The sequence below is a fragment of the Musa acuminata genome, chromosome BXJ2-3 (genome assembly GCF_036884655.1).
Source record: "Musa acuminata AAA Group cultivar baxijiao chromosome BXJ2-3, Cavendish_Baxijiao_AAA, whole genome shotgun sequence".
Taxonomy (NCBI): Eukaryota; Viridiplantae; Streptophyta; class Magnoliopsida; order Zingiberales; family Musaceae; genus Musa; species Musa acuminata.
The window spans coordinates 523,426-545,064 of NC_088340.1; the positions used below are offsets into that span (position 1 = coordinate 523,426).

Sequence of the window (21,639 nt, forward strand, 5' to 3'; positions counted from 1 at the left end):
TGTTACAAGCTTCATATGACCTGAATAACCCAAAACAGAGACCGCATAGGTTGGGCCAAGGAACACAGTGAAATGCAGCACCACCTGTTCAAGAACTAAGAACAGATCACATGACAGCAACTATCACGCAAAATAATGAAGGATTACGAGTGCAGTAAGACAGGGAGTGCGGTGAGACAGGCACTCGATAAAAAGAAAAAAAAAAACAGGAACTCAATGGGCCATATCACAGATTCTAATGATTTGCACAACACACTGCACACCGTAAACAAGCCTTTTGTGCATACTTTGATTGAGGTACAAAACCAAGTTCGACATGTTCGTAAGTCAAGTGGACTCGAAGCTTCCATCTATCTTCGACGTGCATGGGACATCAGGAGGAGGTAGATGCTCAACAAGTCATGACACAAACAAGAGAAGGGGAACCAAAAGACCTGATGGGTTACATGGAGTGAGACGCCACAAGAAAGGATGGCCAGTGTGTCATATTCTTTTCCACGTGCATAATATTCACATGATGTAGCAGCCCATCTGCGATTTTCTTTTCTTTTTCTTCTGCTTGGGTGGTTGAAGAACCACTTTAATGGCCGCATCGAAAACTGCCTTGACGTTCTGCACATGGCATTTTTAAAGAGCAGAAATATATCAGCGAGGCATTATAAGAGCAAAAGTAGGGTATAGAGAGAAGAACACACTTGCTGGGTCTTTGAACTGCACTCGACGTAGGCAGGAGCACCAATTAGCTTCCTCAACTCTTCCCCCTTGAAACATGTGAGAATTACCATAAGCACCTCGACAATGTTTTGGGAACGAGATACAATAGAAGGGAAAGGGAACTTTTAGTTCTTCAAGTTGCAGGATTTGCTGCAACTCCTACCTGTGCAGTACTAATTGGTACAGCGCTAGGGTGATCTATGAAGAACTGGTCATCATCGCGGAGATCTGCCAGCAAAACCATGCACTGTCAGTTGAAGAACAAGAAGCCAAAAGAAAACACACCAGATCAAGATAGCATTGATAAAGTGCTTGCGTCCAACTAAAGCATAATTTGCTCTCTTTATGGAAATTAGTTGTACCACTGACGTGCACCACCATGTGATTCTACCTACGGCTATTGCATTTATATCTCAACTATTTCTGATATGGTTAAAGAAAGGCTTCTTCTTATTGCTCCAAAACTTATCACATTTATATCTCAACTATTTCTGATATGGTTGAAGAAAGGCTTTTCTTATTGCCCTGAAATTTCACCAAGCATTTGTCAGCCAACCTAGCTCATACATGATACTAACTCCAATTGTTTTGCTTTATGTGAATATATTAATTTGATAATAATAACTTGATTTCTTACACCTAAAACATTGATCTGACGGTGGTATACCAAACCAATTTACTAAAAATTGAGAATTTAAAATATCATCCGACATATTTTAACACTCAAAACATTAGTATGGTGATGGTTTACCAAAACCCATTTACGAAGGTTCAGGGTTCGGAAACTTATTTGACATATTGTTCACACCTAAACCATTGGTCCGATGGTCGTGTAGTAGATCCACTTACCAAAGATTTGAGGATTTGAAACCTTATCCAATATATTTATTCCTTCAATATTAATTTGACGATGTACCAAACCCACCTACCAAGGGTTAAGGGCTCAGAACCTGATATATTTCAGAATGTGCTAACTAGCTTAACTAGTAAAGACATTGTCATATTATCGCAAGTTCCTGTGGTCAAAACTCATCTTCATCACATACCCTTTGGCCTTTGCTAAAGACCCCTTGGTTTCTCTCACTGATTTTTTCACAAATATATCATTTAAATGCTCCACGTGCGCCTAATTTATAACATTGTGCTCCAAAATGCCAATTACACATGAAACACTGCTTCCAAACTGCAATATGAACTATTAGCCTTCTCTCAGTAATGCTTGTTAAGGCCAAATGGCGATGATGGCTAAACTTGTCCACAGCAACTAGTTCATTCAATAAAACATCTTTCCATGTTGCCAAAACCTTCATATCTATGGTTGATGCATCCACTTTGGACTCTAGAGGTGGAAATCCATACTCGAACAATCTAAGTTGACCATCTGGATGCATGAACCAGAACCAGGCTAAGGAAATTTGCTTGTTATAATATCAATTCGAGTTGAAGAGCATATGTTCCCTTGATATCAAAATTTAGACCAATCTGACCTACATTCCCTCCTCTGCGGAAAATAAGCAAAGAGCGCAGTACCTTCCATTTTGACCTGATCTGACACGACTGATTAAATATATGGGTTTGTCTGGATCAAGAAATCCTGATCGGATGGTGAGTCAGGTTGAATTCTGATACAGTTGGTCTTGGGTCAGCCTTGTATACTCTTACCATATATACAAATGCAATGGATCAAAACTCCACAAAGATTCTTCAACCCACTTGTCAATCTTAATCTAACTTATCAACTCTTCTCTAAGATGATGGTGAAAGACAATGCCAGAATACAAGAGGAGCTCATCACCTTATACCATCAATTGTACCCAGTCAATAATAGAAGTCAACAAAAGATGTTCCTTTCCACTAATTCCAGCATATCTCAGATCATGCAAAAGATATTGCTCTACACTATTGAAACTGGGGAAATCTAATGATTGATGAAGTCCACAGAAATATTCCTTACCAATAATTCCAAAAAAATAAAATAAGAATGAAAATACCACTAAGAAAACCATCACATATGCTAATAAATCATGCCTTCTATTGATCAAATGCAAGAATTGACAAACAAGTACATGACTTATTTTTGTTTGTATCAAAAAACATGAGTTGAAAAAGGCTGAAAAAAAAGGAATTAACCTACTTAGATCAAGAGTCAAAAATATAAAAAAGTTATTTCTTGTTGCATTGCATTGTCATATATATTACAAAAATCAAGAGATGCTTCATATTAAAATCTTTGCATATTTATCTTGTTTGCCACAATAAATCCAAATAAATTGTAATCTTTCAGACCATTGCATGAAACAAAAACATATAAAAAACAACTTTTCTCATGAAAAATGAAAAATGTTGTAGAATTTAAGCATGTGTTAATTGTAGGGAACTTTCAAGGATAGGATGAATGAGATGTTATAACTGAGATAGAATCTGAAGGGCATTCAAGGTCTATACTAAAGCAAGTTTCTTTTCCATCCTTTCTAGAAATAAAAAAACCTCAATAATTAAATAAATGGATCGTGCAAATGCAATGGTGATCCTGAACAGTGATGTACAAAATGTACTAATAATGAAATAAAAAAAGTAGGTAAATAAAATAGTAAATAATTATGCTATTCCTCTAACAATAACCAACTGGCTTTGTTTCATCAGAATCTGGCTTTATGGAGCCATGATAGACATGTAAATACCAAATTGGATCACTAGTCTTAGAGCAAAGACATTGCTAGTGTTGTATACAGAAAAAAAAGAAAAAGGAAGAATGAGGGAAGGGGAACTGGTGCTAGATTGGAGGGATATTTCCAACCATGGACCATGACCAATAGCCACCATAAGTTCTTCACAGTTACATGAATGTTGATGAACCATGTCATATTGCTATTACCCTTTTACCATTTAAGGAAAAATCAGAACAAAAATATTACAGCTGGATCGTTATTACCCTTTTACCATTCAAGGTAAAGGGAGAACAAAAAGATTACATTATAAAGTTCTGGATCTAGCCCCTATTTATGCAAGCTACCTTGTTTAGATAAAGGGCAATTGGAAGTCTCTATGATCAATGGAAATAAGCTGTTCTGGACATCACTGGAGTGGCAGTACAGTCAAAATAAAGTTATATACATGGTATTGGTGACTGTAAAAGTATCATATTCGACTAAAGCGTAACAAGCCATACAGTATGGTACACATCTGGACACTCAAAAACTTACTAAAAATTTGATTATTTTAGTCAATACCAAAGAACTGTCGGTACACTACCATGTCAGATACAAACTTGGACATACATGGTCAATATACCATGGTATAAGTAGATTTTTTTTCTTAAACTGTCTTCAGATAATTTAGTTCTTTGAATGCTCAAGGCAATGCAATTGCATAACAACATAATAATGGCAATAGAATTATCAATGTCACGTAAGAATAAAGGTTACTTGCTTCATAGTATAATGACTTAAAGAACAACATAGCATGTAAACAGTGAATATTATTTTGGGTTCAAATATGCGTTGATACAATCATATACTTGATCAGAGACATCAAGTCATGAAGATTACCAAGCTTTGTTCCAACAAGAATTATAGGCACACCTGGGGCATAGTGCTTCAGTTCAGGAATCCACTAAAAGGTGAGCAAAGGTAGTCAGCAGAAGAAGCAAATTTGACAGACAAGAAATCAGTATGATGCAAAGAAAAAGTGGGGGACAAGGTTTTTGCCTTCTTAGCCACATTTTCATAGCTAGCTTTACTTATGAGAGAGAAGGCCAGCAAAAAAACATCTGCACCTCGATAGCTCAAAGGTCTTAGCCTGTTGTAGTCCTCCTGACCTGTTCCATCAAAGTATAACATTATAATGGGTGCTATATAATACAAATAGAGGCCAGGGAAAGAAAGAACCAAAATGAATAATTAACTAAAAGAAAATTCAAAACATTACCTGCAGTATCCCACAAACCAAGATTAACTGTGTTCCCGTCAACCACTACATTTGCACTGAAATTGTCAAACACGGTAGGGACATAATCCTGTCACCAAAAAAAAAAGCCTTGAGCACATTCATCTCTCTAAGCTTTAACAGGTGGAAAAAAGTTCATAAAGAAAATATTTCCTTGTATAAAAATTGTCTTGAGTAAATGAACTTCACAGGACTGGATGCTTCAATATACGAAGTATATATTGGAATAAGGTTTGTCCATTTCCAGATCCAGGAAGAAAAGAAATAGGTTCATGTCTAAAATGAGTAATGAAATAGGCTTTTCTGGTGCATGATTTATCACTTTTCAAAGCAAAATTGATGCTGAGGGCCTGGTACAGAGCGTTGTCTCAGATTCAACGCCAGGGAACCCAATCTAGTAAGCATGTGCACATGATTTCTAATTGAGTGATGTTCGTAGATTTTGCAGCAGCAACATAAAATCGACATAATTCTTTGCAGGAACCATTGCCAGGAAAAGAAATAGGCAAAGATCTTATTTTGCGAGTAAAAACCAGATAAAAACATCGGTCAAAAGCAATAGCATATTATTTGACATATTGTTGCAAAAGTCAGTTAAATGGCTATTCAAACCGGAAAAATTAAGTTAAGAATTTTCCTTGGTTCAGTTTTCGGATCGGACAATTCAACCACAGGCGCTATCCAAAACAAACACAGATCAGAAAAGACATGAGCACTGAAAAGAAATCTTCTTTTGAACCACTAGTTAACCTCCTCCGTCGCTCTCCTCCCTCAAGTCTAGACCCCAAAAGGGGCCCAAAAACTGCAGTTTTGTCCTACAAATGAGATGGGATTGGTTGGGCACTGACCGTGGGGAATGTGTTGCTGGTGTACGATATGAGCATGCAGGTCTTGCCGACGGCGCCGTCCCCCACCGTGACGCACTTTATAAACCTGGACGCACTCATCTCCTCCTCCTGCCCCTTCCCACCTCAAAAAGCTGCCTTTGCCCCTCCTCCTCCTCGGACGCGTGCGACTCGGCCCTCCTCGCGGCTTCAGCTAGCACTCATCTGAAAGCCCCAAAGAGCAAGCCCCACATCCGTCAGCCGACTCAAAGGCCCCCATGGGGGACACAGGCGAGGGAAGAAAGAAGCCCTAAGCCTGTCCCTGGAGGGAGAGGAGATCCACGAAGGGATATCTATCTTATCTCTCTCTCTCTCTCGGCCCCTTGTTCTTCCACCTAGAAGAAATGACGTGGGTGAGCAAGAGAGAGGGAGAGGAGGCGCACCTTCGGGTGATGGGGATTGCAAGAGAAGCTTTGCCAGGAAGGGCGCGGTTGAAGCGGTCGCCGAGAGAGAGAGCGGCGATTGGCATTAAGAAAGTGAAGGGGGAGTGCTTATATCGGGGAGTTTGTGGTGTGAATTATGCGGACAGATCATCTACAGGCGACAAACGAGAGAGAGAGAGAGAGAGAGAAAGGGAGGAGAAGACTGCTGTTAATTTGCACAGTTCAGCGCCAGCTAACATCACCGCTTTCCTCATTAAAGATGCGTTTGCTTTGATGCCGTAAATAAATAGTCAGCAATGGATCGGTTATCAACGTTAATTTGGTTGAATACATTTATCGACCGATCGAATTGCATATTTAATATTTTTACAAAATTAAAAATCATAATATATTAATATATCATAAATACAAAATATATAAATATAGTACTTACATACTATAGCAAAAAGGATGATACGAACGAAATAAATGTACTGAAGGGATAAAGTAGTAATAAACACAATAGATAAATGTTTTCTTTCATTGGTATAAGTAAAAAAATTATTTAAATATCATTGAAATTAAAAATATCTTTTATAGTCAATGAAAATTCGGAAGATTCATTTTTTTTATAGTAAACAAACCACTCTAGAATTTGTATTTTTGTTGGTCTATAATTGTATTTGAAATAAAATTAATGTATATATTTTTTTAATAATCAAAATAAAAATGTTATGAAGGATTAGATGAATAAAAAATAATGTAATATTATATTTGAAATACATATTAATGCATAAATAAATAATACTTAAAGGCACTATCATTTATTGAAGGTCATATTCTTCGAGCTACCGTAGGAGTGAGTGACACATTTGATAATTATATTTTCTTAAAACAAATCTTTTTAAATGAATTGTAAGAGTAATTCGATCTTTTTACACTCATAATTATATGATTAGTGAATCAAATCAACAACAACTGAGTAGCTTCTACAAAATGAGACATCCTATTTGATTAGCACATCATATGTGCACAAACCATATTACAAAATTGATCAACAACAGCTCCGCGACTTCTACATGGGAAGTCAAGTGGAAGCATAAACATAAAAAGTATAAAACTGATAAGAACTCGATAATTACTACATTATCTACGGAGACATCTCCGTGAATGGCGCAGCGCAAACATCCCAACATGGCCATAGGACAAAATTGATTTAACTCCTCGATAACTTGTACAACATGATTACCTATCGAGACATCCCAGTGTTCAGTGCATCATGATTATAGTACAAAACTGATCGAGAACTCAGGTTCCACATAAACATAGGAGTGATGGTCATCACACTAATTCGGAGACCTGTTTGTGAAATTGCCTCCTGATGATAAACCGTATACAGTTTCAGTGTTCTCCAGGAAGAAGCCTCTTCGCGTCGAGCACACGGTCCAAACTCCTCTGCTGGTTATACACCGACTCGAAGACCTGCATGCACACGCCGGCAAAGCCAGTCATTGCCTGGAAGACGTTGGGAAAACCTGTCTGCAAGTTGTTCAGTGTCATTGCTCTCGTCACCCCTACACTCTTCTCGTACTTGCTCTTCTCTTCCTCTGCCTTCGCCTTTAGAGCTTCCACCTTGGCTCGCTTCTCCAACACCGGAGATCTTTGTGCCATGCCGCCGTGTCCTTCGGTTGTCGAATAGGGGCCAAACTTGGACTCCAGTGATCTCAGCTCTTCGGCTCTCTTCTCAAGCTCCCTAAATGCTACCTCCGACCTTTTCTTCTGCTTCTGCTCCTCCGTTTGCTGCATGACAACAGCATGGATCACAGTTAGGAAGCTTTTGATCCCCTCCGAGGCCACCTTGTCTGGAATTCGATCAAGTGCGAGTTGCCACTCTTCGCACAGCGAGTAGATCTCGGGGTTCTGCCGGCTTTGAGCGAGAGAATCATGGTGGCACTGGAAGAGAGAGAGGCGGAGCCACCCCGTGAGAGCATGTACATACTCTCTCTGGGAGTTGACGAGGCTGCAGAATGCAGAGTACCAGTTCTCCACCTCCAGCTCGAGCTGGAGAGCAGCCTGCCGATGGATGTTGCTTGTGGGATGAGAGTTCAGTGCACAGTTCAAGTACTTCAGTTGCTGAACAATGTGTGTCTGCACCTGATGGCACTCATACATGCTCCTCCACATGCTCATCAAACTGCATAGTGCAAGGCAAAAACACTGTTGGCAAATGCATAAAATAGAGAACATTAGGTAGCACGATGATCTGACAACTTTGTGACATGGAAATCAAGCAGAATGTTGTGAAAGATACTGAATCACAAGCTCAGAGAATCACAGACTAGTGGTGGAAGTTCATAGCATGTGACATGGTGTTTCTTTTTAGCTCTAAAAAACCATTTTCTTCAGTCTGTTCAACTTGAGCAAAACCCTTCAAACCTATTTTTCTCCAAACATGTCCCGATGTCCCAATTGGATGTTGGTAAACACTAATTTAGAAAAATGAGAAGCACCTAAAATTGAACAATGGTAAATTGCTGAAGAACCATAAATACTGTCTAAAGGTAAAAGCAACTAAAGATGGATCCAAGTTAGTTTACTTGGGATGTTGTGACATATCGGAATCATAAATTGATAATGAACAACCAAATAATCACCAACTCGACTCCTAGATATTGGAGAAACCTACAGGAAAGCATTCTGATCATGCAAAGCTCAAAAGAACACATATACGTATCCTACACCTGCCATTTTAATTTGCAAAATCATGTAGCATCACAATTTGGTTTAGTTAGGTCTGCTTGTGCAAATGACATCAATGTCTCAGTCGAGACAAAGTCCTTTGGACAAAGTAAAAGTAGTAGATGAGTCAGACCATTATGGTGCTGAAAGCAGCATCTTCTTTCTAGGTGCTCCTATTTCCACACTTCTATTTTCCTAATTACCCTTGGAACCGTGGGATCAGATGAACATTGTATGAAGATTTTAAAGGCTATGCAACTGAGGAAGTGCAAAGGAAGAGTAACATCGGCTAGAGGTAGCACTTCAACTTTTCTCTCACTTAGTTTAGCATTCTTAGGATATCTGACAGTCAACTCCACAAGCAAGTATCAAAGTGTCTCAGACAACCACTTGACCAAGCAAATGCATGATATCATATGAGCAGAAACGGGAAACATGTGAGCTTTTTAAATTTTTTTTCTTGTGTGTGTCACAGAGAGAGAGAGAGAGAGAGAGAGAGAGAGAGAGAGTAACCCAGTAAGCAGTTCAAGAAGCTGAGGGAAGAACTCAGACTCCCTCAACTTAATGATCTCAGAGGTGGTGGTCTCTATGGCCTGGGAGGCTACCATCATCTTGGACTCCAGCCTCTCAATCTCCATCTTGTTCTTCTCCATCTTTACATAGTCCACTCCTCTGACCTCTTGCTTCCTCAATAATGCCACCCTCTTCTCATGCTCCTCCCGGATCATCTCAGCATTCTGTGGTAAAAGACCATCAGCAAAAACCCACATGATCTATCTTCTCGATCTAGCAATAGTATAAGCGGTCCATGTGATCAATTAATTCAGCTTGTGTGTCAATCTTGGATGTCCCAAGAACAAAAGATGTGTTGTGATGTAATAGATTACTGTGCATAAGATCTGATCAAGCAAATAGACACGTGGTTTTCCTTGTCTGGGAATTATAGCTTGGCATCAGGCAACTCATGACAACAATGGTGAGTGAGCAAGGACTTCGAGGTAGCCATCGTACCTTGACTTCAAGGAACAGCTTCTTCTCCCAAGCATAGAGCTTCTCCACAGTGGAGGTGTGGCTCACATTCCCGATTCCAGCTCCAACCCCACTTCCAAAGCCCCTAACCATCTCACCTCTGCAACTCCCAAACCTGGTGAAACCACCATTAGTCTTTGAGTCGGATCTCCAAGACCAATTCAAGGGGTTCAAGTTCTTGCCGTAGCTACTCATCTTTGCTGCATTTGCAAAAAGTAGCAACACTCATTCAGATCAAAGAAAAAAGCATGTATGTACGTAGCTAAAAAGGAATGATGGAACTCGCCTGAGAGCCCCTGGTTGGAGGAGAAATCACTGTTGGGAGCTTCCAGTGTGAGTGAAACACGACTTCCGGCCTCCGTGGCCTTGAGGAAGTACTCATCGAGCTCCTTAACTATCTCGGAGAGATCTTTCTTGCCCCTTGGGACGACCACCATGGCAAGCTCACTGGTCGATTCCTTCGAGTAGCCGCTGACCACTGATGGCGGGGGCACCACGGCGGGTGCCGCGGTGACTTCCGAGACGGTGGTGGTGACTTCCTCCCACTCCTCTTCCGTAGCCGAGCAAGAGGAGCGCGGGACGAAGGGGTCCCAGAAATCCCAGCTCGAAGAAGGCGGCGGCGGCGGCGGGGGGGGAAGGATCGGGGAGGCGGTGACCGAGGAAGTCCAGTTGTCGGAGCTCGGGCTCATTGGTCGATGCGACGAAGGGGGAGCTGATGGCCGCGGCGGCGGTGGAGGGGGAGGGGGAGGAGGCGGAGGGGAGGGTGGGGGTGGTGGGGACGGGGAAGGAGAGGGGAAGGGAGGCAGGTGGTGGTGGACGAGGTCGAGATGGGTCTCGGCATTGGCGAACTGGAGGAGGGCGGCGCCAGTGGCGCGGAGGGATCGGAGGTAGACGGAGTGCGCAGCGGCAAAGGCCCGCCGCCCCAGCACGAGCTGCTTCATGTATCGCCGCCGTGCTTTGCACCGCGACACCACTTCCTTCCTCTCGAGCCTCGAGTGGCAACACCCCATCTCCCCTCTCTCACCAGAAAGCCGCCTCCTTTTACTCTCTCTGATCGACGCCAGCCACCGCCTCGTCCTCCTACCTATACCACCACTACCGCTACAACCTACGCTTCTTGTCGTTTGTGAGCCTTCCAACACAAATGTGGTTCCTTTTTCCACTACAACGGAAGACAAAAGCCTACACCTTTCCTCTTCCTCTTCGAGCAAACCTCGGAATATACTTAGCAGGGACGTTGTGTCTCCGCAACGAGCCTCTTAGCTTTCTTCCCTGAAAGAAAGCTTATAGCATCTCCATGGCAACAAAGCGTATCAAATCACCCGTGGAAGAAGGTTCAAAGAGCGCCCTCTTCCTTGCGAAATCTCCCCTTTCTCATACTGCTCGGCTAATCTCAAATCCCCCGAAGCCCTTTTTCTCCTTGCAACAAGAATGCACACGAAGCTTCAATTTTTTTTGTGCCTCTAATTCCTTCACAGGATCACAAGCAGCCTTCCAACCTCGTCAGCTTCTCCTCATCTGTGCAGTATCCAGCTGCGTCGCTCTCTCTCAAGCACAATGGTGGAGAAACGGAGGCACTCGAGAAGCAGAGTAACAGTCGGAGAAGAACGGAGACATTTGACTCGGTCGGGGAGCGTGCAAGAGACTGGTCCAGCGGGGCTATTTTTCCCATATTGCCCCCACTTCCCTCAATCCTGGCTCAGAAAACCTTTTGCTGTCAGCCGTCGGATGAGGGGTATTCGCGTCAATATCCTCGTTCCAACGTTCATGTGCCAAATTTAAAGGGCGGGCGTCTCGTTACTGTGGGAGATCATAAATGGGTAGTTTTGGTATTTCGTAGCCAGCTTGCGTTATTGTTCTTTTCCGGAGAGGGGTGACAGCGGGAGCAGGAAGCAACTTAATATAATATTCTAATAATCCAATATTATGATCCACAAAAGCTTTAAAAAACACAAAAACAAAAACAAAAAAATAGCACACGTGGAAATAAATAATTAATTCCATCTAAGCTTAAATAGTACATGGAAATTATTTCGTATTGGCATCAACGTGATGGTGACATGGCATTAAGTTGTGATCTACGAAGGATGATATAGATTAAACGAATAGGTATCTGAATCGGATTTAGGATGAACCCGAATTCAGAACTTTTCCTAGATGACAAAATTCAAAATTTAGGAAACCTATTAATCACATTTGAAATAAATCGAAATATTCAAAAGGTATATATAGTTGGATTCGAATTCAGTTGTTAACGAAACCTACATTTTGAATGGTATTTAGAAAATTAGATGTTTTTAATGTGCGTTCGACGGGGTTTAATATAATTTATATATGGTGAATATCTGAGAAAAGTTTGAGCTTTCTGCTTCGATTTTAACAAGTAATTTTTTTTATCTAATAATCTATTGTATTTTTCACTCTTTTTTTTTGTCTATGAATCAATTAAACTATTATTTTGTAATACTTTCAATAATATCAGGAAACACTATGACACAAATAAAAACACTTTTATGTTCTCTAGTACGTTAACATAATTACTCGATAAGCATGTCCAATTTACTTAATTAAATATTAAAGTAGGGTTATTAGTATCAATCACCCATATCTAAAGCTTAATCCGCAACATTCAAATTCGATTCAAAAAATATTCCGATTTAGGATAACAATACCTCAATTCGTCTCTCTCGCGTGCAACCGTAGCTTTCCGTCCGGGATTTCTCAACAACAAAATACACAAGTCTCAAATTAATCGATCTACAACATCAACATGGATGCATAAAACATACTAACTTATTATTGGTGAAGGCGAGCTCGAGACATGGCTATGAGGTTACACGGAAGACTCTACATATGTGCGCATACATGTGCTACAGTGGCCAAAAAGGGTCATCAAGATGGGAAGCTGATGCTTCTCGTTGTTGCTTGGCAGCGTCTGCTTCCATCCACCAAAAAAGGGCATCGGAGTAAAGGGGTTTAGGCATATAGGAGGCCGGAGGAGAGGGCCATGAGGAGGACGGCGGCCTCCTCTTCTTCCCCAAGCATGCTTCTCCTCCAGCCCATCCTCCTACTCTGCTTCTGGATCGTGGATCTGTGTTCCCACAACCCAAGCATCCGGAGCTTGAGAGGCGCCCCCACCTCAATCTTCTCCTTCTTCGACCCCGGCGCAGCGACTCTTCTGTTCTTCCGGTACCGGATACCACACGCGTTGCAGAGCGACTGAAATCAGACATCGGGAATCAGCAAATCAACCAAGCAGAGAGCTCTATCCAAGAAGAGAACCGGATCGGTAAGTACCTTGGGACCGGAAGGGCCGGCTCGCCAGAGAGGGGTTCTGGTGGTCCGGCAAACCGCGCAGCTCTTCGTCGGGCAATCACTGCTACTTGGATCCGCAGATCCCGCAGACTGCAGGCCGAACCGAAGCAAGAAACGTATGAGTCACCCGAACACGAATCAATCGATGCCAAAACACAACATCGAAAGAAGCACAAGGAAGCATACCATCAAGAAACTTGGATCATCCATCCTACCGAAGTAATATACAAGTGGCAAGATCACTGAGATCTGCTGCTGCGGTTGCGGCTACTGCACTTGGTCTATCGAGATCACCACCTTCGATCTCTGACCGCTGTAAGGAAGGGAAGAAAGGATGCTCCTCGGAGTTCCTCGAATGGATCTCGCGAGAGGGGGGAGGGAAGAATGGAGGGAAAGAGAAAACGGTGGAGGGAACGCTGAGCCAAAAAGCGGCATTTATCGTCGTTAACTGGTTCAGGTTAACCAACAAGCTTGCGGTGAACCGAGCAGATTTCATGATGGCTTGTTTAAGGTGCGTCGGGGGAAAGGCTTGTGGCGCACGCTACCGCGGGGGAGTAGAGGAACAGCATTATTTAACTCCTCGTGCAGGCGTATTTTACCGCATCGACCAATACGGTGAGAACAGCCGGCGATACGAAGTGCTGCGCCCAACAGCGGCGTGCCTCTCGTGGATGACGTGGCGCGTATTGGCCCCGAAAAAGTGGGGTCGAAGCGTCCTGGGATCTCGCGTCGTATGCGGTGCGGTGGTCGAGGGGGTTTGCTGCCGGATATGTTCTAGCGGATCCTGCACCGCCGCCACGCCGCGCCTCCCTCGCGGAGCGAGCGGCGGCGGGCGGAGGAAACCCTAGAACGCATGAAAAAGTCCTTAAATGACCAAACTGGCCTTGTCTTAATTGTCCAGTTTCCAAGACAAAGCGGCGTTTCGGTCATTCCAGAAGCCTAAGCTTCCACGCGAATGGTACGTGATAGTAAGGGGACGAGACTCCACGGCAACCATTGTGGGTTGGCGCGGTTCGAGTCGGTTCAGGTCGACCGTCGGGTTCAACCGGGCAAATTTTGATGCTGATTGATCAACTCGGCGTCAACTGAACTCAACCTTAATAAGACACACGCACCCAAAATAGTACACATAAGAAAGATGGAAAAGAGATAATAATTCATCTCTGAACGAGAGATGGGCTTAAATCAGTATGATCGAGAGGTGTCTAAATGATTTGGGCATCACAATTTAAGGTAGATTTCATATAATTATTTTTTAAAAAATAAAAAAATTAAAATGTATTTTAATTTACATGAGCACTAATTTATCCTATGTGAGTGGCATTATCAATTCTAATAAAACATTTCTTTTTTTTTTTTTTTGTTGGAAAGGGGAGAGACCGCGTAGCTCTTGATTCTCTACGGATGATTTTTGTACACATTTTATTTAATCCTCAATGGATATATTTTTCAACATAATAATATTTGAATAATACTTATGTTTATAGATAAAATAAAAAAATTATTTATTGACAAAACTTGATGCATAATTGTCAGCTCGATAGAAAATAATAAAACATAATAGAGTATCACATTAACTAAAATTAAAATTAAAATTATTTTATGAATATTTTGATCATTCGGTGTCGATGACAAATCAGTTTTGACGTCTATAAACGGATTTACCTAAATATCGTCAGTGACTATGACCGTTGGATGAGGATACTCTGTAAGCATGTTACGGTAACCTCTCGGTGACGACTCCCCAAGACACCGAACCCGCGACTGGGCCGAACATAACACCGGTTTGAGGAACCGGTGATCGAAGTGGTGCTTGGATCTTAGCAAGGGCCATGTACACCTCTGGGTGGGCCTCAGCTGAACCGGCCCATCGTGGTGGCAGAATGTGATATGCCGATTTTGCCCTCGAGAAACCCTAGATGGGGGACAGACTTGCATTTACGCATTTTGCATCCGCCGCCTCGTTTCTTCACCTCCTTATCCCTTGCACTCGCGACGCAGCCCACCACAAGCCCAAGGAGAAGAGAGGCGAAGGAGATGGTGTCGCTGAAGCTCCAGAAGCGGCTCGCCGCGAGCGTCCTCAAGTGCGGCAGGGGGAAAGTGTGGCTCGACCCCAATGAGGTCAACGATATCTCCATGGCCAACTCCCGTAAGAAGCTCTCCTCCTCCCGCCTTGTGGCCGCCACTCTACCTCGCTAGTCTCCGATTCGATCTTGTCATCTGCTCAATTCTTCTCGTTATTTGGATCCGAGATGAGCTTCGGGATTCTAATCGGAGAGGATCTTGACCTTGTCCTTGTTACGAATTGATAATTATGAAGTAACATTTTTCCTGAAACATATGAATTTTTGTCGGCGATTTATTATCGTTGTCGTCACTTGCTGAATATTATCTTAATTTTCATTGTCTTTCGTGAAAACCATTGATTTGTCATCTGCAAGTGCTCGTTGGAAGTCTGCTTTAGCTAAGTCATCAAGTTGCAACTTGAAATGCGCTGTTTAGGAAGAATAATCGAATTTAATTTGCTTTGCGTGCTGACGTAATAGTCAAAGTTGGAATTCTTGATTTTTGCGTATTAGGATCATGGGGCATGCATGGACGCTTGTTGTTTGATGATACCACTAGATGTTATTGATGAAACTAATCTCCATAGGTAGGGTTCTTGATTTTTATCCTTCCATTCATGTTCCTTTCTTTTTTTTTCCTTGACGTCTCAATCTTGTCAGATGTCTTAGCTTCACATGATTTGTGTTGGATACATGCAAGCCCCAGAAATGTGATCTTTAGTCTTTCTTCGTGGTGCTGCTATGAGTTGCTACAGATGCAGTTGATTTTGGTCATCGAATCCAGTGTTACTTGTTTACCAGTTCCAACTCCATTTTCAAAACATTTTTTTGCTGGCAGCTTTAGGAAAAGTTAGTCGGCAATAGCTGTGACGAACTCTTTAAGAACCAAACATCTTGGGTGTTTGATACTCTTCGATGAATCCGAAAGATGATTTGATGTGCCTTTGCTGTGATTTCATTAGTATGGTGGACCAAGAACAGATAGTGAGAGACTGACACGAGGAACTTGATAGTTCTTGGAGAACAACGAACCCAGACACGGAAGAGGGTTAAGGCCCTTGGTCAAAGATCTTTTATCATAAAAGACCCGTAACATTTGAACAAATCTGTTTATTGGGTACTAAGATTATCCATATAGGGATTTGATAGTACTTGGAGAACAAAGGAAAGAGAAAGAGAAGAGGATTCAGGCTTTTGGTTGGAAAAACTATTTCATCTCAAAATAACTGACATTGAACAGATCCTCCACCGGAGACTAACCTTGTTGTAATTCGTCTTATTCAGGAACCGTTAGCTGACTAGATTTCTGTCCCGTAACTATTATTTTTAGATGAACTTGGGTCCTTGTAGAATATTGTGCGGTGGACTACTACACCCGGCAGAGCCTGCCCTTTATATTAGTTGTTGGAAATAGGATATCAGCCAAAATCAACAAAGACAAATAAATCAACATATTCATTGTGTCGATATGACTTGATCCTTATCTACTTACATTGTAACACACATTTTGGTTGACTGAGGAGAATATGACAACAAAAGGTTAGGGATGTGAAAAACAACTGGCAAGAGAACAGACCAAATGGGGGATGGGGAGTTAGTGTTTTGTAGACGGTAGAACAGAATGTATGTGCTATCACAGAAACAGGGAAGACTATTAAATTGGATAATAGCCATTGCCATTCTTGTCGTGCCTCTGTTACTGCCTTTTCTCCCTGCCCTAAAATCAGTATTAGAGTGCAGAGAAATAAGGTTGGTGCTCTAACGTCCTTATGCTTATGCATTTCATTGTATCGACTGTTGCACATAAAAAAATGATCCAAACAAGTCATGGTCACTGATAATGGATTATGATGGTTTTGCATTGCAGGCCAAAACATTAGAAAGCTTGTCAAGAATGGTTTTATTATCAGGAAGCCCACCAAGATTCACTCACGGTCTCGTGCAAGGAGGGCACTGGAGGCAAAGAGAAAAGGGCGTCATTCTGGATACGGTATCAATGTTTATTCTAGTCCATCTTGATTTGACTTTCTTTTTATGGATCTTTCTCATTTTATAGGGAAGCGCAGGGGCACAAGAGAAGCTAGGCTCCCAACCAAGGTACTTTGGATGCGTAGGATGCGAGTTCTCAGACGGCTGCTGCGGAAGTACCGCGAGTCAAAGAAGATTGACAAGCACATGTACCATGACATGTACATGAAGGTGAAAGGTAATGTTTTCAAGAACAAGAGGGTGCTGATGGAAAGTATTCATAAATCCAAAGCGGAAAGGGCAAGAGAGAAGACCTTATCTGATCAGTTTGAAGCTAAACGAGCCAAGAGCAAGGCTAGCAGAGAAAGGAAACTTGCAAGGAGAGAGGAACGCCTAGCTCAGGTATGATCAAGTTTTTCTTGTGTGTTCCTTTGCTTATCATATCACATGCAACTTATTAGAGTTGTTCTTGCTTACTATGCTTGTCCTCTCACTTATGTTTCTTTGATGGTTTCAAATTCTAAATGAGCTAAATTTTGGGGGTATCCTACTTAATCCAGACTGTTGCTCTTCTTTCTATGCATCTTTGAGGTTAACTTAACTAAATTCAACTTTGTAGGGACTTAGTGGTGTATCTGTTTTCCTCTATTTGGTTTTGTCAAAATTATAGAAATATTTATTCGTTCGATTATATAAGCTGTAAATGATTATTTCAAAGGAAAATTTCATATGATGAAACTTTTTTGTTTCTTTGGTTTCTATGGTTAAATTTTCTGAAAATTTGATCCTTTTCAAGAACTTGTTACTTATTAGTTTGTGAGGGGGCAACCAGTAATTTGGTTCACTGTTACCTCCAATTTTTTTTATCATTACGCATTTTAGAGGTTTCTGCTGTTGTTTCTCTAATGCATTGGTAATAAATAAATATGTAGTGTAACATGTTCTTATAATTCCTTCGTTCTGTTGGTTCTGTATGCAAACAGGGGCCTGGAGACCGCATAGTTGCCACACCTGCTGCTATAGCAGAGTAAGGGATCCTTCTATGCAATTTTATTTAAAGCTCTCTTGGGCTTATATGCTCCTGAACCTGATGGTAATTACATTTATCATGCAGAGCCCCTAAGAAAGCAAAGAAGTAATGGAAAAGCTTTAGTTGCGGAATAGGTACAAGCTGCTAATGGTTCCTCCCTCCCTTCTGTTCTGCTTTCAAAACTATGCACGCCGCAGAAAAGCCCAAGAAGCTTTCGTTTCACTTATTTTTGGTTCATTTCAAAATCCTTGTTTTGTTTTGGAGTTGGATAACCATGTGCTCTAGTTTAAAGTAATTCTTTTTTTGTCACTTAATCTTACCATGGTAACTGTTATCTTGTGTGGTATTTCCTGCCTCCCCTCCTCACATGATTGTCTATGAAGTTAGCCAATGATTTTTAGATTTGCACATACGTATTATTGGTGAAATTTTGATCATGTTAACCACCAATTCCCTGCTTTATAGAATGAATGAAATTGTTGTAGATTGGTAGAAAAACAATGCCTGATTCGGTAAGAATTGTCTGCCTCTGGTTTTGGTGAACTCTTGTCAAGATTTGGTCTACTCGTCAAGCCACTGAACTGAATGGCAAAAATGTCCCGAGTGTTATTAGCCAGTCTCCTTAGATAAACGACCTACGCAGGGTTGATAAAGTCAATCGTCTGGAGTTATCCTCTCTTTTATACTACGATCTACTTTGTATGCCGACCTACAAAGGTCAAACAAATGTCACGAAACCACAAACCTCCCAACACATATATTCTTGATGTCTCATTTTCCTATCAACAGTTAAGTTCCGAGAAAATTTTAGAGATCGTGTAACCCAATCGCTGGTAACAGCTAATGGGTGTGCCCTAGTTAGATAGCACAAAAAATTGTTGAATCAAAACATAGACACCTGCATCTACATGGGTGTGCCCAAGTCAGCAGCTGCATAACACATCACGCCAAGGCATCTACATAACATTTCATAATGGTATGCCATTCTTCGGCTGTTAAACTTGCTTCGATAACATAGACACCAAGATGATTGAGCTAACACACCAAAAGGTCTATCGCAGAAGAGCCATCATCAGATTGGCATTGCGAGAAATGTGCAACTCGCAACTTTTAACCGAATTACCATTAAACAGACACTAGAAATGCAGTCCTCTGAAGTCAAAAATGTATAGATAAGAGTTTGGACATAAATGAGAAACAAAATGAACCTTCTGAATTTTGAAAATTAACCCACTAAGCAAGATACATCAGTCAATCTTCCTCTTCACCCTCGTTCTCTGCAATGTTGAAGTACCGCAGCTCATAGATGCTGCGGTCTTTGTTAGAAGCAATGACTCGAAGCCAATCCCGTACATTATGTTTCTTCAGATACTTCTTTGTCAGGTACTTCAAGTACCTGTTAAAATATAGAATGTAAGCCAAATGATCTTGTAGAAAAGAATAACAGATAATTGTACACTGCCATACGCAATGGGCCATAGTTACCAGACTACCAAACCAAGATTATTAGTTACAAATGTGCCCCAACATCAGTAGCGGCAACATATTGCAGTAAAATAGATGCAAAAGAAACAGTCGCAACAAAGGTATCAACCTCTACCAGCATGATAGGGTCACAAAATCGAACATTCAGAGAGATTCAAAAAGGCTGGACATCTTGCGATGACATCTCAGATTCTTCGACACTGAATACAAATGAAGAAATTCATTTCAGTCAGCAAATTACTGAAAGTCATCTGAGAACCAAAAATAAAGACTTCGAAATGGAACCAATCTGGGATGTCTAACATAAAAGGTTCAAGTTTGTATTCTGAGTTCAGACCCGAACCCGATTGGGGCTAAGACAGGTAGATGGTTGCCTCGAGAAAAAGGTTTCTCCTCTACCCAATACCGTTAGTCATGTTAGCGGATGTTAAAGCAGAATGAATAAGAAAATTCTTAATAGTTCTCAGATGTTAGGCAGTTGCTTCTTAGAAACAGTTCGCTAGTTAAAGTTCTGCTGTTGAGGTAGTATCAAATTGAGTTCATTAAGGCCATTAATCAATTTTCTTTCAGCTTGAAGAATTCAACAAGTCATGTTAATTACCACCATAGTAAACATGAAGGCATGTCATCAAAACTAGATGAATACACATATAACCGATTGGCACATACCACAAGTTGCTGCAAATCATCAAGATAATAATTTCAATTTTCATATAGCAAGATGACAGTCTTATCACTTCACAGAACATATTTACCATTGCTAATTGTAATTAAAGATATTATGGACAACAAAAGAATCAATAAGCCTTTTATTTGAAACAAAAATCACAGCTCTTGGAATGGAAACAAAGCAACATTCAGATAAACCTAAAAGCAAAAAAAAAAAAAAAGGAGAATAAGAACGTAAACACATTCAACATATGGGTAGCATTTACCTATGTGTTGGTCATCATTGTAAATGACTCTTGTATCATATTTAATATATACAAATAGATAAATGCATTGTATCATTATGAATTACTCTTGTATCATCAGTCTCAAATTTCCCCGCCACAAAAATGAAATGGCAGGTTACAGCTGCCAAATTTAATTCAACTTCTCTGAGAGCTGGGAAGAATTTTTTAGCCCCCATTGATCTTAATAAACAAGAAAAAAATTGCTAGACCTTAATCTGAGACTATTATCTTTTTTTAAGCATCGTTTCAATCCAAGAGACGAGCTTTCTTAACAAAAATGCCCTGTTAAATGACCAACACCACATAAAATTCGCACCCAACAGAAAACATCAAACTTGTGAGAAGTGGTTCACCACCAACTGTTGAAAAGCAGTTTCTCACTTTGGCGCTCCTTACGGTACTTCTCTAAGCCGATCAAACCATCAGGGAAGTACCATAATCCTTGATCTAGAAAACCAACAAGGGCAAAGCAAAGGGAATCCAAGCGATCCGACGGAGATGAGACACCGGGATTACCTCTTGGAGAAAGGACCCTCGGAGGTGACGGTGATCTTGCTCTTGTCTCGGGTGACGGTGACGGCGTCGCCGAGGGCGCCGGCCTTGCCGCCGGCCACCTTAATCCGCTCTTGGAGAAACTTCTCCAGCGAGGCGATGTCCATGATCTTGTCCTCCACCGGCTTCGCGCAGTCGATGACAAAGGTCGAACCTTTCTTCTTCCCGCCCTTCGCGGTAGCCGCCGCCGTCCCTCCGCTGCCCCGACGACTCATCCTCTCTGTCGAAGCAAAGCCGCCGCTCCTCTTGACGTTAGGGTTTCGGAGCGGCCGATCTCACATTAGGTCCCTATTTATGTGAGGGACACGCGGCTCGTAGCCCTGGCCTGTTAAGATGTCCCGCGGTGGAAACAAACTTAATGGGCTACGCTTGCAATTATGTTGGTACCCTATTTATGTTAGAGGGTACCCTACGAAGCATTTTATGATTGAAATTTAAAAAATAGTTATAAGTTCATCAGATTTTTTGGATATTATTAGTTAAAAAATGGATTACAATTTCTTTATAAAATTTTTAATTATGATTTAATATATAAAATCTTAGCATCATTTGAGAAGATCAAATATTTATCTTTTGAGACAAAGGAACAAGTTA

General features: G+C 41.3%; 4 protein-coding genes across 4 annotated transcripts; 1 reads left to right on the top strand and 3 right to left on the bottom strand.

Annotated features, from left to right (window-relative positions):
* Nucleotides 1–265: 265 nt before the first annotated feature.
* Nucleotides 266–11,190, bottom strand: LOC135606509 (protein ALTERED PHOSPHATE STARVATION RESPONSE 1-like). Its single transcript, XM_065097538.1, has 11 exons — nt 9,960–11,190; nt 9,656–9,873; nt 9,158–9,381; nt 7,312–8,099; nt 5,508–5,629; nt 4,642–4,729; nt 4,422–4,531; nt 4,263–4,326; nt 878–942; nt 696–761; nt 266–612 (listed from the first exon to the last, which is right to left on the bottom strand). The coding sequence occupies exons 1-11, from the start codon at nt 10,681–10,683 to the stop codon at nt 511–513; spliced, it is 2,571 nt and encodes an 856-aa protein (XP_064953610.1). The 5' UTR covers nt 10,684–11,190; the 3' UTR covers nt 266–510.
* Nucleotides 11,191–12,448: 1,258 nt separating this feature from the next.
* Nucleotides 12,449–13,429, bottom strand: LOC103977270 (GATA transcription factor 16). The gene is made up of 3 exons (XM_009392735.3): nt 13,175–13,429; nt 12,971–13,078; nt 12,449–12,892 (listed from the first exon to the last, which is right to left on the bottom strand). The coding sequence occupies exons 1-3, from the start codon at nt 13,196–13,198 to the stop codon at nt 12,650–12,652; spliced, it is 375 nt and encodes a 124-aa protein (XP_009391010.1). The 5' UTR covers nt 13,199–13,429; the 3' UTR covers nt 12,449–12,649.
* A 1,495-nt stretch (nt 13,430–14,924) lies between these two features.
* On the top strand, nt 14,925–18,460 carry LOC103977269 (large ribosomal subunit protein eL19x). Its single transcript, XM_009392734.3, has 5 exons — nt 14,925–15,137; nt 16,922–17,044; nt 17,111–17,424; nt 18,006–18,049; nt 18,137–18,460. Exons 1-5 carry the CDS (start codon nt 15,026–15,028, stop codon nt 18,159–18,161), a joined length of 618 nt encoding a protein of 205 aa, XP_009391009.1. The 5' UTR covers nt 14,925–15,025; the 3' UTR covers nt 18,162–18,460.
* Nucleotides 18,461–19,129: 669 nt separating this feature from the next.
* LOC135606706 (large ribosomal subunit protein eL22z-like) lies at nt 19,130–21,315 on the bottom strand. The gene is made up of 2 exons (XM_065097832.1): nt 21,010–21,315; nt 19,130–19,448 (listed from the first exon to the last, which is right to left on the bottom strand). The coding sequence occupies exons 1-2, from the start codon at nt 21,258–21,260 to the stop codon at nt 19,304–19,306; spliced, it is 396 nt and encodes a 131-aa protein (XP_064953904.1). The 5' UTR covers nt 21,261–21,315; the 3' UTR covers nt 19,130–19,303.
* Nucleotides 21,316–21,639: the final 324 nt, after the last annotated feature.

What these genes read in the sequence shown, in the direction of transcription:
- LOC135606509 (XM_065097538.1), bottom strand. Translation starts at nt 10,683, where the DNA reads ATGGGGTGTTGCCACTCGAGGCTCGAGAGGAAGGAAGTGGTGTCGCGG. An exon ending in CTTCTTGAACTGCTTACTGG is followed by an intron (nt 8,100 to 9,157) that starts GTTACTCTCTCT and finishes TGCACTATGCAG; the next exon opens with TTTGATGAGCATGTGGAGGA. An exon ending in ATGAAAATGTGGCTAAGAAG is followed by an intron (nt 4,327 to 4,421) that starts GCAAAAACCTTG and finishes CTCACCTTTTAG; the next exon opens with TGGATTCCTGAACTGAAGCA.
- LOC103977270 (XM_009392735.3), bottom strand. Translation starts at nt 13,198, where the DNA reads ATGGATGATCCAAGTTTCTTGATG. An exon ending in ATGATCCAAGTTTCTTGATG is followed by an intron (nt 13,079 to 13,174) that starts GTATGCTTCCTT and finishes TTCGGCCTGCAG; the next exon opens with TCTGCGGGATCTGCGGATCC. An exon ending in CCGGCCCTTCCGGTCCCAAG is followed by an intron (nt 12,893 to 12,970) that starts GTACTTACCGAT and finishes GTCTGATTTCAG; the next exon opens with TCGCTCTGCAACGCGTGTGG.
- LOC103977269 (XM_009392734.3), top strand. Translation starts at nt 15,026, where the DNA reads ATGGTGTCGCTGAAGCTCCAGAAGCGGCTCGCCGCGAGCGTCCTCAAG. An exon ending in AGGGCGTCATTCTGGATACG is followed by an intron (nt 17,045 to 17,110) that starts GTATCAATGTTT and finishes CTCATTTTATAG; the next exon opens with GGAAGCGCAGGGGCACAAGA. An exon ending in GAGAGGAACGCCTAGCTCAG is followed by an intron (nt 17,425 to 18,005) that starts GTATGATCAAGT and finishes GTATGCAAACAG; the next exon opens with GGGCCTGGAGACCGCATAGT.
- LOC135606706 (XM_065097832.1), bottom strand. Translation starts at nt 21,260, where the DNA reads ATGAGTCGTCGGGGCAGCGGAGGGACGGCGGCGGCTACCGCGAAGGGC. An exon ending in GAGGGTCCTTTCTCCAAGAG is followed by an intron (nt 19,449 to 21,009) that starts GTAATCCCGGTG and finishes ATATTTTAACAG; the next exon opens with GTACTTGAAGTACCTGACAA.